Source organism: Misgurnus anguillicaudatus, chromosome 10, assembly GCF_027580225.2.
Source record: "Misgurnus anguillicaudatus chromosome 10, ASM2758022v2, whole genome shotgun sequence".
NCBI classification, from domain to species: domain Eukaryota; kingdom Metazoa; phylum Chordata; class Actinopteri; order Cypriniformes; family Cobitidae; genus Misgurnus; species Misgurnus anguillicaudatus.
In genome coordinates this window covers 23,965,794-23,982,077 of record NC_073346.2, presented here as the reverse complement: position 1 = coordinate 23,982,077, position 16,284 = coordinate 23,965,794, and the positions used below count along the sequence as shown (strand labels likewise).

At 36.9% G+C, this 16,284-nt stretch overlaps 1 protein-coding gene across 1 annotated transcript in view; it reads left to right on the top strand.

Moving 5' to 3' along the window:
- Nucleotides 1-16,284, top strand: part of LOC129448092 (uncharacterized) — a 108,526-nt gene that overhangs the window by 5,320 nt on the left and 86,922 nt on the right. Inside the window, exons 6-8 of the mRNA XM_055210168.2 lie at nt 1,113-1,236; nt 2,243-2,362; nt 7,906-7,974. Of these exons, the coding sequence (XP_055066143.2) occupies nt 1,113-1,236; nt 2,243-2,362; nt 7,906-7,974 (313 nt within the window). The remainder of the gene's footprint in view (nt 1-1,112; nt 1,237-2,242; nt 2,363-7,905; nt 7,975-16,284) is intronic.

Here is a 16,284-nt window from a genome sequence, read left to right as displayed (position 1 = left end):
GAGCTCAGGTGCGTTTATTAAAAATTTTAGCTTCAAATCCGCTAAATCCCGGCCTCAGGCCATTCATAAATACCGGTTGGTGGCAGAATCCATTAGGGTGATTCTTGCAAAATTAGACTAATGAGATGAGGTGTCATGAAACATTTTGATAATAAAAGTAAATGCTATCAAAATAAAAAGCATACATTTACAAACATCTCATTAGGTACTATTTTGCAAATGTTTTTAAATTACATCATACAAACAATTTTGTTGTTTTTTCCACATTAAAGATTAAGTTAAGATAACATTTTTATTACCGCTACATGTCCATGACTGGATTTGGGTTCTTTGACATGGACATGGAATATTTATAATTAAAAAATCTAAAAAAATAAAAAGCTTCAGTGCATGTTATACTATAAACATTTACAGTAAAGAAACATGAGGTATTTGGTGATCAATGGTAAATGTAGAGACAATAAGAAGGAATATAAATGTGTCCAAGAAAATTTTTCTCATCCTCCGCAACAATTTTCAATCATTGTTTAAGCCCTCAAGAAACTAACATTTTCAAAAAAATTGTTGGAAGTGACATAATTGACTGTGACACTCAAGATGGCTACCAGGTAAGCAGTTCTTATTTTTTCTTTCCAGATAAAAGTTAAAATTTTGTTTGTCATAGTACCTAGACAGCTTTTTAGTTCTCATTACCGAAACATGAGTTTGTAAATGCATATATTTAATGTAATATCATGTTGAGGTAATGATCATTTTTGATAATGATAATCTAAAAAATTTTAATAATTATATAGGAAATATTTTTTAAATCCTCTTAAAATAATGGTTATAGTAAGTTCAGACCTTAATCTTAGATGTGCAAAAAAAAAAAAAAATTGGCTTCAAGGTCTTTTAAAAAAAATCTGATGCTGGACACCTTCTAAGTCTGGACTTTGTGAGAAACACCCATTAAGAGTCTGATAAAAAATTCTAATTTACAAGAAAACATGATGCACTTGCATCTGAGCTCTTCAGTTTTTTATCTAAATATAAAATTTCCTGGTCAATGACAATGAGATTGAGTGACATTTATGTGGTCCTTTTATGCTTTACAACACTTTATTTTCGGACAGCATGGAAGAGGGCGCTGCCGACAGATGCAAGGAGGCCATTGATAAAGCTCTACAATACGATGAACACAACCCTGAAGCCCTGCAGCTGATGGCCAGCTACCTATTCAGTATCGAGAAAACCGAGGTACGACAGGACATCCTCACTGTAAATTGCTTGCTTGGATCATCTTCGCTCTTTGAGTGGTTTAATGCACTCTCGCAGAGAGGAAAACAGGCCTTTGGCTTGCCGACAGACCATCATCGCTGTTATTTAGAGGTTTTGTGTTTTGTTTCATAGCACTCCAATCCGTTATTGAAGTCATAATTAGTGTGGGAGGAGGGAGCCGTGTGCTTTTCAGATAGATGTTGCGTGTACATCTGTGAGAGAGACTTTTAGCCATATTTGTTTGTTTATGAGAGGAAGAGTAAAAGATGGCAAAAAGAAGAGGTAACTAATGCATTATATGCCATTAATAGAAAATATATATGTAAGTGGACTGACTGTGGGATAGGTTTGTGGGTTCAGTGATGCACCTGCAGTTCTTTTTTAAACCACTAGGGGGCAAACAGACATAAGACTGATGCTGAGATTGTAAGTTAAGCCCCAGCATGATTTAAACTAGTGCTTAAAGATCTTATAACATTTGTGGGCATTTTAGCTTTCATTTTACTCCAATAGACACTTTCATTTTACTTCAGAGAACCGACAGAAGAACAATCGTCATCTTGTGGCTCTTTGTCTTCTCTAATCGTACCTCTTTCTTAAGCTTGTACTTTTTCCGTGTCCTATTTCTTATCCTGTACTGCTTCCTCTTATCTTATCCTGCTAGCACAAATCCTATCAAATTCCCTCTCGTACTGATTCTCATACTGATTTCACTTATCTTATGCTACCTCCTCTCATTCTTAACTACGTTCTGCCTTCTGGTGTCCTTAATAAATTTCTCTTATCCCATACTACTTCCTGTTCTGTCTTATTTCATCATATACCTTTCATTGTATGCCATTCTGTTCATCCCGTCCCTTTCCGCTCATCATATCCTTGTTCCTTTTATTCAATCTCATTTATGCCTACTTTATGTGTACTTCTGCGTGACCATCCTAGACAATCTTTTTTTAACTTTCAACTTTTTTATCATGCTTGTATGCAGGAGGGCCGGGGGTACCTGAAGAAGAGCGTGTCGTCATGGTTACCCAGTTTACAGAAAGAAGAAGAGTCATCTGCGAGAGCAGGGAATGACATGGAGGAGGAGGAGGAAGATCAGACTAAGGTGTGTTTTTGTGTGTTTCACTTCTAAAGGCCCTGTAGAAATGGAGATAAAGAAAAAAAATGTTGCATGATCCCTCATATGAACTCTCTTTGATTTCTTGGAAGGAACTAACTATGTGGTTGTAAAAGTTTTTACTCTAAAAGAAACAAGGGAGCAAGGAAACAAACAAGCTTGCTTATCTTTTCCTTTATCTCTTAAAGCCAGGCCAAGGCTGTGGCAGTTTGCCGCAAGGCCAGCCCTGCGGCCACACACGCATGTACACAGACACATACACAGCAGCCCACCCGCCTCAGGTGACCACACTTCTGCACAGACAGGGTCTCATGAGTCCTAAAAAAGAACCTTAGTTCTTCCCTCAGGCTATCGTGTTTCGTGCTTTTTCAAAGATACTTTTTTTGCGCCTGCATCTCCAAATTTTCTCAACTCATCTGTTAAAGGATAAGTAAATTTTCTTAAAAAAAAAAATCCTGATAATTTACTCACCACCATGTTATCCAAAATGTTGATATCTTTCTTTGTTCAGTCGAGAAGAAATTACGTTTTTTGAGGTAAACATTCCAGGATTTTTCTCATTTTAATGGACTGTAATGGACACCAACACATAACAGTTTTAATGCAGTTTAAAATTGCAGTTTCAAAGGACTCTAAACGATCCCAAACCAGGCATAATGGTCTTATCTAGCGAAACGATTTACATTTTTGACAAGTAAATAAAAAATATGCACCTTTAAACCACAACTTCCCGTCCTTCTGCAGTCCTGTGACGCGCCAGCGCGACCTCATGTAATTGCATAATGCCGTGGAAAGGTCACGTGTTACATATATGAAACGCACATTTGCGGACCATTTTAAACGGTAAACTGACACAAAGACATTAATTAGAATCATTCCACATACAACAATGTCGGAACGGTCCTCTTTCTCCACACTTGGGCGTAGTTTCGCATTCGTCATCCGTGACCTCTTGACGTGATGACATATTGGGTGAGGTTGCGCTGGCACGTCACACAACCGGAAGACGACGAGAAGTTGTGGCTCAAAAGTGCATATTCTAAATTTTTCCTGTCAAAAATGACAATCGTTTTGCTAGATAAGACCCTGATGCCTCTTTGGGATCGTTTAGAGTCCTTTGAAACTGCAATTTTAAACTGCATTTAAACTGTTAAGTATTGGGTTCCATTAAAGTCCATTAAAATGAGAAAATCCTGGAATGTTTTCCTCAAAAAACATAATTTATTCTCAACTGAACAAAGAAAGACATCAACATTTTGGATGACATGGTGTCACTGGTGAGTAAATTATCTGGATTTTTTTTTAAGAAAATTGACTAATCCTTTAAGTAGGGCTTCACGCTGCAGCAGAAACCATAGAAAAACAAACCATTTAATTCATATTTATCAATATACTTTCTCTGACAGTGACTCACCAATATTAAATCCAAAAACGAGATAAACCACGACACAGATGTTAAATTTAAAGAATCGTTGCAACCTGGCATAACATTCAATCATGTTGTTTATTTCATTTATTTTAAGAAATACACAGTCTATGTTAGAGCAACAATATTATCCGATTCTAACGATTTTAAAAGCAAGAGAACCTGTCTTAAAACGCATCACACAATCCAGCTTGAGAAAATGTTGGTCCGCGCTCTGAGCTTTTTTCCAGAACTCAAACTTGTGTTAATGCAATTAAAAAGAAATCAATAAATTAACTAGTTAGATATACTTATTGCTCTTAATGAGATATTTTCAATTCATTGAACAGAATTTTAATGTGTCATTTTTTGAGTGTACCTGACTCGTGGAGGGAATTTATAAAAGTGCTTGTTTACTTCCTTATTTGTGTAAATTTCCGAGAACACATCTGGTGATTTTGTGATATGCAGATGCAGCATTGCTACGGTTTTCATTTGGAAAATTTTGGCAGGTGGGACGGTGCGTTAATGCACGTCATACGTCTATTTGTGTATTGAAAGCTTGGTGTAATTGGGTTCAGTGCCCTCATTATCAACTCTTTTTACACAGCTGATTCAGTAACAGCTCATCCAGTATAAAGATTATAAATAGCTAGTGCATACAAAAGCCCAATAACACCACCAGAAGAGAAGACGTGGCCCTGACGCTTCAATGAAAGAGAGGAATGTGCTTTTTAATGAGCAGAGGAAGTCCTTAAAGAAATCACTTGCGTGTATAACTTTGTATTTTAATTAAACATTCGTAGGATTTTTTGCCTGCTTCCCTGCTTTGTGTCAGAGTATCAAAGTGCACTATTTGGCCTTATCTAAAATAGCACTAATCCAACTACGTTAACAATTAAGAGTATAACTAAGCCTAAAATCTGTATAGTTAAAAAAAAAATCTGTCATCATTTACTCATACCAGTTTTAAACAACATAAGGGTGAGTTTCTTTATTATGTTAAATACAAAAGAAGATATTTTGATAAATGATGGTAAGCACACAGTTGACAGCACCCACCATAGTAGGAATAAAAATGGGTGCTTATATATGCAAGCAGGGCTCGACATTAACACCCAAATGCGGGTAGATTTCGGCTGTGGCGGGTAAGACAGCCAATCCCACTAGCCACTTTGGCAGGTTGAATATAATTTTTTAATTGTAGTTTTCTTAAAAGTTATGCGTAATGATAAACAATGCGCAATGCAAGACTGGAAACTACAACTCCCATGAGCACTCTGCACCCAGCGCAACGCACAGAGTTTGTTGAGACACGCGCACGATCAGCGGAGCTTTGCGGACCAAAGCGCCACCTTCCAGAGAGCGCGCGAGAGCTGATGGCTTTGCGAATGCACAAGAGGACGCAGTCTGATCGCATACACACTTCGGGAAAGATAAAACAATTGCATGGAAGTGATTGAAGAGATATAAATTGCTTGCACAGTCCCAGGGCAAGAGCGGAGAGAAATTCATAGCGCATACCTGAATGCACACAAAATCAAAGGAAATCAAAGGTTTGCGCATCATTTTAATGTAGGCTACTTTGGGCAACAATAATGTCCTCTCGAAATTTGTCATTAAAAGTCTTAAATCACTTTTTACAGAAACCATGATCAAGCATATAAAATACAATCTGCATAAACAAGTAAAATTTATGTAAATTTCTTGACAGTATTTAGTGCTGTTGTTAATAAATATTTAAAGTGGTTGTCGAGGGGTTTTGTGTTTATCTTTTCAGTTAACCTTCTACACCCCTGCTCCACTTTTAATATATTAATTCAAAGTTAATCTATTTATGCCTTACTATGCACCTAAATATATGATATGATCTATACTGATATACCTGGTATATATCAGCTAATGAATTTTGTCTTAATTTGGGTGTTCAGTCTGCTTTTGATCTAATTTAGCTAAACCAAGTAAATTTGCACGAATTAAAGTCATTTTAGGATGCCAAAGTCAAGTTTAATCATATCAAATTTATTTTACCGGCAACAAAATTGTGGCCAGTGAAAATGCTGAGTGGCTAGTAACTTTGAAAAACAACTAGCCACTTTGGTTGGTGAGCAAGAAAGTTAATGTCAAGCCCTGTATGCAAGTATTTATTTAAAGCTTCTTTTTACAGGGAAAAATAAATACTAGATGTCCCTGTCGGTGAAATTCATTCACTGCAAAAATAATTACTTAATATTTTTGTCTTGTTTTAAGTACAAATGTCTAAATGTGTAAAATACTGAGTAAGAAAGTCATTTTTACAGTGTGCTAAAGTCTCATAATGTAATAATGAAATAAGCAGAATCAAAGTTTGATTTCAGTTTAGGTTTAATCTTTCACATGACCTTATATTTTATTGCTAAAAAACAATGTTATGTTGTGTATGGTATAATGCAATGTGTTTGCGTGGGAAAATAATATACACATTTTTTTTCCACATACCGTACATTTTTGTAGTTCCAGATTTCACTCTCTTGATGAAACACACAGATTTGAAAAGCTTTATGTCCCTGATTGGCCAGCTAATCTGTACGTTGTGATTGGTCTGAATACCTCTGACCTCAGCTGGAAATGTAACGCTCCTTACCATGTTTAAAAGATTCAGTCACAACTATGAGTCTAGAGTCCAAGGGGGGAGGAATTATATGTCTTGTCTACATCACCAATCCCAGGAAGTAAACTGTTACCTACAATCCGTGTGTTTGTTGTAGTCCAAGAAAAGAGATTTACGTTGGAGACGATAACTCGCGTCATTGTTTACTAAGGGGTATGTACCTTTTACATATCGTTAACATGTACTAATACACACCTGCACAACAAAGGAAATTTAAAAACGTGAATTGGACAATAGGTGCTCTTTAAGATATCAATGTCATATTTTCACATTCTGTAGAATTACTTTATGTAGGTAACATTAAATCACAAACAATGACTTTAGCTGGGTCAGGGTCACATACAGTTGTGCTCATAAGTTTATATACCCTGGCAAAATGTATCATTTTTCAGAGAATATAAATGATAACACAAAAACTTTTCTTTCACTCATGGTTAGTGTTTGGCTGAAGCCATTTATTATCAATCAACTGTGCTTACTCTTTTTAAATCATAATGACAACATACCTAAATGTGCCTGATCAAAAGTTTACTTGATACCGTGTTTTGCCCCCTTTAACATCAGTGACAGCTTAAAGTGTTTTGTAGTAGTTGTGGATGAGGCTCTTAATCTTCTTAGATGGTAAAGCTGCCCATTCTTTTTGGCAAAAAGCCTTCAGTTCCTGTAAATTCTTGGGCTGTCTTGCATGAACTGCCCGTTTAAGATCTCCCAAGAGTGGCTCAATGATATTGAGGTCAAGAGACTGAGATGGCCACTCCAGAACCTTCGCTTTATTCTGCTGTAGCCAATGACAGGTCGACTTGGCCTTGTGTTTTGTATCATTGTCATGTTGGAATGTCCAAGTATGTCCCATGCGCAGTTTCCGGGCTGATGAGTGCAAAATTTCCTCCAGTTTTTTTGATAACATACTGCATTCATCTTGCCATCAATTTTGATCAAATTTACTGGCCTTTGTAGCTCACACATCCCCAAAACATCAGCGATCCACCTTCGTGTTTCACAGTAGGAATGGTGTACCACTCACCATAGGCCTTGTTGACCCCTTTCCAAATGTAGCGTTTATGGTTGTGGACAAAAAGTTAAATTTGGTCTCATCACTCCAACTTTGTGCCAGAAGGTTTGAGGCTTGTCTCTGTGCTGTTTGGCATATTGTATGCAGGATCTTTCTTCTGGCGACTTCACCATGTAGCCTATCTTCATTTTGCATGAAATAGGCACACCACATGTTTTCAGAGAGTCCTGTAGTTAACCTGAAAATATTTGTGGAGTTTTCTTTGCATCCCAAACTATTTTCCTGGGAGTTGTGGCTGTGGTTTCAACAGAACCCCTCATTTTCACTTCTTAATTACAGTTTGAACACTGCTGATTGGCATTCTCAATTACTTGGATATCTTTTTACATCCCTTTCCTGTTTGATACAGTTTAACTATCTTTTCCTTAATTCTTCTTAATTTTTACCTGTTTTTTTTTTCTTAGAGCAACATCCCGCCATATGAATCCAGAATAACAACAGGCAAACTGCTGATCGAGGCAGAGGAGTATGAGGTAAGATGGTGCTTTAAACTTCAATGTATGTTTTAGGGGCGGTTTCCCGGACAGGGATTAGACTAAAACATTTTTAAGAGCTGTTCAAACTGAAAACAACTTGAATCGACATATCTTAAAATACACCAGTGTCCTTTGTTATGCCTCAAAATGCACATAGGTAATGTTTTTAGTAAGGCATGTTTGTTAAAACTAGTTATATTTCCTAATTAAACTAAGGCCTAGTCCTGGATTAAGCTAATCCCTGTCCAGGAAACCGCCCCATAAATGCTTGAATTAGGCATCTGTTTCTTTCAAGTAGCTGACAGTAATTGTTTGGTATTACTTACATTATCTTCATACTTGCTTACTAAATTGATATCTGTTACATGAGAAATGGTACCAATAACAAAAGCTGCGTAAATGGTGCTTCTTCAGCAGCGCATATTGAACTCCACCGCTTCACACTCATTAACCGTTTCCTCGCTTGTCATTTGTAAAAAGTTGAACTGTTCTCAACTTTGTCGCGTAGCTGGACACGCCCACTTCCTGTCGCATATGATCACTGTCGCTCGTGACGCTAGAAGTCGCCGAGCTTCCATTGAAATTAACAAGATTGCTAGTTGCTGGCGTTATACGAGTACACTAATATTAGCTAAGTATCTAACTAAAGCTATCAGCTTGTTTTGATTAATGAGACTTAAGCCCCACAGGTTTAATGTATGCTTTACTACAGCTCTAAAGTAAACCCTCACCCAGGGTGTTGCAACACTGCATAACTGTGAGTGATACAAATATTTACTATATCCCCTTAAATTCCAGTGTACCATGCATTATTTGACTGAAAATTTGAAATTTGGAAAGCTGAAATTCTTGTGATTCGAATTATGTAAACCGTTTTAAGATACAATCAACACAGCAGGTACAATGTGTGTCCTTTTTAGGCATTTTTTTTGCATTTTTCAGGAATTTTAACCGGATATTTACTATTCTATATTTACTATATGGGTGATTCTCACGAAAACTTGGTTTTAAAAATGTCAAGCATGAAAATGTAAAAATTGCTTAAATTAACTTTTCCCCACCAGACATTGAAAAACAAAGTCTGGAGTAAATGGGAACATTAATTTAAAAACTTTTACTTATCATTTAACACTTTTTGTAACATAATTTAAAAAATTTGTCCTAAAAAATCTCATTACCGCAACAGTCAGAAAACATCAACACTGACATATTTTCAAAATGACATGACAAACCTGAAAGAACATAATTTGGAGATTCTGCACATGCATTTAAAATCAAAGTATTATGCTTCTATTAATTAAATTAACATTTAATAAGCATCTGTTGCGGTAATGATAATCAAAATGTCATGCTGACAAGACAATATTTCAAATTAACTGTAAAAAATGATCTTACCTGGTAGCCATCTTGAAGTAACTGGTCCATGTGCTTGGTCACTCAAAATCAAACTTTATTAAAATTCTGTATGTGTGCTTAAACTGATCTCAAAAAGTGTTGCGGAGGACGAGAACATCAGGCATGGACACATAATTTTCCTAATTTTTCTTCATTATTATTATACATGAATATTCAGTAAATATTTTTTCTGTCATCTAAAGTAGTCTAGCAAAACATCCATTTATTTTTTTTCTTAATATTTTTGTGTTAATTTGATTAAATTACAACATAACGCCTGTTCAAACACAGCCAGACACATTGCGGTAATGAGAATTTCAGCAGAAAATGACATAAAATTTACAATTATAAATTATTATGTTGAAATCACACATTGTGCAAGGTATGCAAAGTATTGTGTTAATTCTGATGCTTTTTAATGTGACTATATTACACATTTTCAAGCTAAAATAATTAGTGCCGTGGTGTTTCAATGGTTTCGTGAGAATCACCCATATTACTATAAGTAATGTCTTTATATAAAATATCTTAATATGCTGGTATTTTGTGGCTGCAAATTGGTTGAAACAATAGCCTCTTTCACACAGTAATTCCGGTAAATTACAATGAATTTACCAGAATGAATTTACCAGTAAAACAAAAATGTTCTGTTCACACATGCAGTGACATTCTGTCTTTTTACCAGTAAGACATCATTCACACATCAGTATCAAAATACCTGTAAATTCGTTGAGAAAGCGGTAGTTACCTGTGGCACGCGGCGAGCTGAGTGTTGTATTTGTAAACAATCCACGTCATTCATATCAACGGTCTGTATTTTGTTGTTTTCACGTCTGTGGTAAACACTGACGGTCGCGAAGTTGCTTGTGACCAAACAACATTGCATTAGGTGACGTCAAACCGAAAATGCAACTTAAACAACAGTACTGTTTGCACATTAGCCTTCACAGAGGGTAAGCTGTTTTAAACAAATTTGGTGAAGAAATGTGGACGTAAACTTCAGGTGTGCTCGACTTTCAAGCAACGTGTGTGTGGAAACGTCCGAAAACAGTCAGGGAGTAAACGCATCATCTGTATTAAAACGTTATGATTGGCCCGAAGCTATCAGCGCGGTCTGACGTCGTCCGTTCTATATGCCAGTAATCTATATTTTTGTGTTCACACATAGCGCTTACCGGTAAATTACTGGTAATCTTACAACTTCTCTTTCTGGTAAATTGGCAGCATTGATTTACCGTAAAGGTTTTGTTCACACATGACCTGTTACCTGCAATTTACCAGTAAATTACCAGTAAAGACTGTATGTGTGAAAGGGAATAATGTTTCTGTGTCAATTTACTGTAGTTTGTATGTTCAAACAAGCAAAGTGATGACTTAAACGACAGCTAGCTTAAATATTTGTGACCTTGGCTGTGAAATTCCAGCTGAAGTCATTTTTTTGTGATTTATTTTTTTCTACTATAAATGTAATTTACATTCAGTGAAAATATTTTTTTATATCTTGAGTACTGACTGAGCAAGGTCATACAAGGTCAAACATTGAAATTACATTGAATTAATTTTAAAGCATGGTCATAATTTTGCCTTGATATGGCAAGCTGTAAATATTCAAAAACTTGCATATTTCAACTTTATTGTGATATGTACTGTGCTATTGCTCAGTGTGTGTATTTGTGTACTGTGTTACTGCAAGGGCAGAATAGCCTCAGCGGTGTCAAGTAATGTCAGACAAAAGCTTGTCCTCGGTTAATAACACTAAGACTAGGAAAGCTAAAGATTTGTTTCCTTTTAAACGCCACTGCTCTTTTTTATCAAAGGTAAGGCTACCTTTGAATAATGCAGGTATGGTATTTTATTCACACTTAACCGTGACCTTTCCATTGTGCGTATTTTAAGGGCCTCTTTGTATGGAGAGTATGAACAGTCTGACATCTGTCCAGCACTCAGAGAGAAGTATCGGAAAAAGAGAACATATAATTTGAATAAACGAAAGAAAAAATGACGGGAAGAGAGACACAGTGAAATGAAACGCTGTAAAAGCGTACGCTGGTTTGAGAGAATGAGAAATTGACAGCTTTGTTGCTTTCGCACTTGCTTATATTTGTTCTCTCCTCCCTGAAGGACTGCATTGTGCAGTCTGACTTTTGAAAGCAACTACCTCAGCCCAACACAAATAGAATCGCTCAGCACGGGGGAGATATTAATATTAAAACCGGTCACCTGGCTGTCTGTCAAAATGATGCCAAAGGTTGCGGGGTCGTCTCTGCGACAGCGGGTGTTTAGACAGAAGCCGGGCCCCCCAGCAGCAGGACCCTTTGATTGGACAGCTGGGAAAGGTGAGCACTGTTAAACAGGGAGAGAAAGAGAGAGAGAGAGAGAAGAGAAAAAAGCTCTGAATATTCATTTTTCAAGCATTCAGCAGCATTTAAAACCATTTCCATTGCATAGTACTCCACGGTTTGGTTTGGGTCAGCTTACTTTTTTTCCACTGGATTTAGTTCATAGTACCCAATACTTTTTTAGTACCACCTCAGTCGGGGTTCCAAGCGACCCGAGCTGATACCAAAACGTGATGCGAAAACACTGTAGATCACTGATTAGTCTGAAAGAATCGTCACTACCAACGTCATCGCTATAATGTAAAAGATTTGCTTTACCTTCATGCTAGCTTGTGCTGTCTCGAGTAAACCTGTGTCATCTGTGCTTTGCTGTAAGTTCCCAAACTCTCTTTTAGCCATGAAAAACATCCACAGGTTGTAAATCAGGAACACCATACATTTTTTTCCAGACTTGCATTTTTTGGCTGCACATTCGCGACGCGCACGTCCGCATATATGTTTAAATGCAACTTAAATGAGGCTCAGCGGAGCGCATCGAGCAACGCCATGTGTGTTTGTACAGAAACTGTCAGAGGTAGTGATAAAAGCAATGTGCAAACATCTATTTGTGGTGGTCAATTTTAATTTTGTGGCAGACTGAGAAATAAATAAATGTATGGGATTGTACAACGACGCTGTCACATGTACGATGTCACAGCAGTAGGCAGCACAAATATAACCACACGCCTTTAATCCCTCCCACTCCTTTGTATTACTAAACTCGATGGAAAAGCTAACCAAGACAAAGTGAGGTGTGCTGACCCAACCTGACCCTAACCGTGGGGTACTATGTGGTTGAAAGCGCCTTTATATTTTTATTAGTATGTTGGTGTGTTACTTGGGAATCGAACCCACAACCTTTTGTGCTGCTAACACAGTGTTATACCAACTGAGCTGCAGTTAGTGTTTAAATTTTAACTAAGTCGCATTGCAGAAGTGTTTCAAAGTTTGTTTAAAATTTTTCAATTAGCTTTTTTGTATTGCCCTAGAAAAAACTTAAATGTGAATGAGCAAATAAACATATAATTTTTTGAATACTTGCAATGCATGTGTATGAATTAGTCATGCATCGATATTAAATTTTCCACCAATAACGATAGCTGATTATTCAGACTGATATCTGCCGATGCTGATATACAATAGTTTGGTAGTTATATTAACTTGCATTAACTAAATTCTGAAGATTACATTTTCAAAATGATATGCATTCATATAATGGCATTACTATTGAACATTGAACTATACACAGAGCTCAAATTCATAGCATTTCCTGTTCTCTTTTGATTGACAGGCTATATCGGCCATGACAATTCGCTGTTTTTAAACTGTTTTTGTTTGATACAGATAATTGACTGATATATCAGTGCATCTCTTGTATGAATACATGAGTCTGTCCTTACAGTAACATCCTGCTTGAGCAAATACATTATTAGTTTTGTTGCCTGCAGAGCGTGTGTGTGTGTGTGTGTGTGTGTGTGTGTGCAACTGTCAGATAAGTGTCTCAAAATTAGTTGTCAGGACTCAAGCGTGCCCGTGTGTGTGTGCCTGGTGACAGGACATGCTGCATGAGCTAACTCAATATTAGCAGGGCCTTTTTCCTGCTCCACTCCAGCTGGGTCAAAGCCTGACACACTGTGTGACAGTACAAGATTGATGTCTTCCTTTGCCAGTGGGTTGAAAAGTAGCAGGAGAGGACGGAGCCACAGGCAGCAGAGTTTCAGAAATGGAGTGGGCACAGAGCAGAAAGAGAGCAGTTGTATGAAATACAGCCGTTGGGAGGAGAGGGAATATTGCCCTTAAGAATCTCTTTAAACAAAGTCACAAAGGTACTATTTAATGTCAGTGTAGGAGGACTTAATTATCTCTAAAGAGGGGAGATATTTAAAGAAATTCAAACTCTTGGGACTAACACAGTTATACACACCCAGACTCGTGTGCCAATTAGTCTCTTGCTGGCTAATGACCATATACCAGTGCAGTAGCTCAAAATGGACCCAGACTTCTTTTAATCTTGTCAGCAGAGCACCCTGCATACAGGTAGTTAAGTATATAGTGTCTGCAAAAGTATTTCTTAGATTTACTTATACAGAATAACTGTGGTTACTCCACCAAGAAGACACATGTTTGAAATTAAAGGAGTAGTCAATTTTCTTTAAAAAAAATCCAGATAATTTACTCACCACCATGTCATCAAAAATGTTGATGTCTTTCTTCGTTCAGTCGAGAAGAAATTATGTTTTTTTTGAGGAAAATATTCCAGGATTTTTCTTTTTTTAAAGGACTTTAATGGACACCAACACTTAACAGTTTTAATGCAGTTTCAAAGGGTCTTATCTAGCGAAACGATTGTCATTTTTGTTAAGAAAAATAAAAAATATGCACTTTTGAACCACAACTTCTCGTCTTCCCCTGGTCCTGTTGCGCGCCAGCGCGACCTCACACAATACGTCATCACGTCAAGAGGTCACGGATGATGATTCGAAACTACGCTCCAGTGTTTACAAGTGTGGAGAAAGAGGACCGTTCCGACGTTGTTGTATGTGGAATGATACTAATTAATGTCTTTGTGTCAGTTTATTGTTTAAAATGGTCCGTAAATGTGCATTTCATATGTCATTACTAGGGATGGGCACGAGTACTCGATTGCTCGAGTACTCGAACGTGGTATCGATGATCGATCACAAACATATGGATGTCTGGTTAGCGTTACAACAAGCGCCTGTGGTAGTAAAGACTGGGTCTGGAGATGCGTGTTTGATGTTGTGTTGAGCTACGCAGACCAGCGTATGACATAACATTACCATGCATGATTCAAAAACAAACAGATACGCACCAGCCACGCGACAACCTGCCGATCCCGTAAAGCCGGCCACACCTCACATCACTGAGACACTATGGTTTAAAAGGATGCCGTGATTTTCGGAAATACAGTCGGTCAGGTGCAAAATGTACAGCGCCGTCAAAAGTTCAATGGATTATCATCTTATATTTAAACATCAAATGCCAAGAGATACCAGAGAGCCATAGGAGCATTAACATTACATCTTGACTGAAAACAGGTAAGGGGACGACATGACACAGCTAATCGCTAAAAGGATAGCAAAAGACTTAAAGCTGGTTAATGTTATAAAGCTTGTGCTTTGACTGGAGGTGTTTAAAAGCACGCTGTTATGCATGTCCACAACGGGAGTAAAACTTTCTGTACATAACTTAGTTGAAAACTTAGTTGAAGTCTTGCATTTTTTTGCAGATATATGTTGTATAATCCATTTATGTTATATAAAAGCTTAATATTATGTAGAGTACGTCATATAATAGAAAGCGCTTCAGTTTGTGTTTATTAACCCTTTGGTTTCACTTCATCACGCAGCTTTTCCTGTTAGAGGTTTCTGTTAAAAACATTTAATTAAGAATCTAGTATGTGTTCATTGTTCTGTCATAGTTTCTTCAAAATTAAGATTTATTTGAGTGTTTTTAATAAAAAATATTTTCATTTTCACCATGACGTATACGCCCCGCCCCTTTGATTGCCCCGCCCCCAGTTAATCGAGTACTCGTTCTTCAGACCTATGGATTAATCGAAATGAAAAAATGAGATAAATGCCCATCCCTAGTCATTACGCAATTACATGAGGTCGCGATGGCTCGTCACACAGCCGGAGGAAGACGAGAAGTTGGTTTGAAAGTGCATATTTTTTATTTTTCTTGCCAAAAATGACAATCGTTTAGCTAAATAAGACGCTTATGCCTCGTTTGGGATCGTTTAGAGTCCTTTGAAACTGCAATTTTAAACTGCATTAAAACTGTTAAGTGTTGGGGTCCATTAAAGTCTATTAAAATGAGAAAAATCCTGGAATGTTTTCCTCAAAAAACATAATTTCTTCTCGACTGGAAAAAGAAAAACCTCAACAGTTTGGATGACATGGTGGTGAGTAAAATATCTGGATATTTTTTTAAGAAAATGGACTAATCCTTTAAGGGGATTACAAATAACATTTATACTTTTATATAATGGGGGCTATTAGAATTTAGCATTTGAGAAACGATCTAGCATTGTTTATTTACCGATGCAACGTTTGTGGCACAAGTGTAGCTTAAGGTACTAAATCCATTTTGGGTCCGGTAGCACCTGCATGTGAACTAATACAGGTTTTTCATTTGGTCGGTGTTGTGAAACCGATTTACAAGGTTCATAAAAATAAATCATGATTCTTCCCTGTAAAAAGGTTAATTTAACTTAAAGCTATGTGGTTGCCTTAAAAATTCTTTTTTTGAGTAAACTAATATTTTCAATTTAATTTAGCTGATGGCCTTAAAATTTTAAGTTGAACCAACAAATCATTTTTTACAGTTTACTTGGCGCCCACCCTGGTATTATTTTTCTTCTCAGATTTACTTTATACTGCCACAGATGGAAAATAGGTTGCTTTCAATTAGGCTTTACTGAGCCTTTTTGTCTAGGAAACAAAACTACCTGTTTTGTGTGTCATTGAGATCAGGCTAACTTTATAGAGGATTAACATCATGGCAGCAG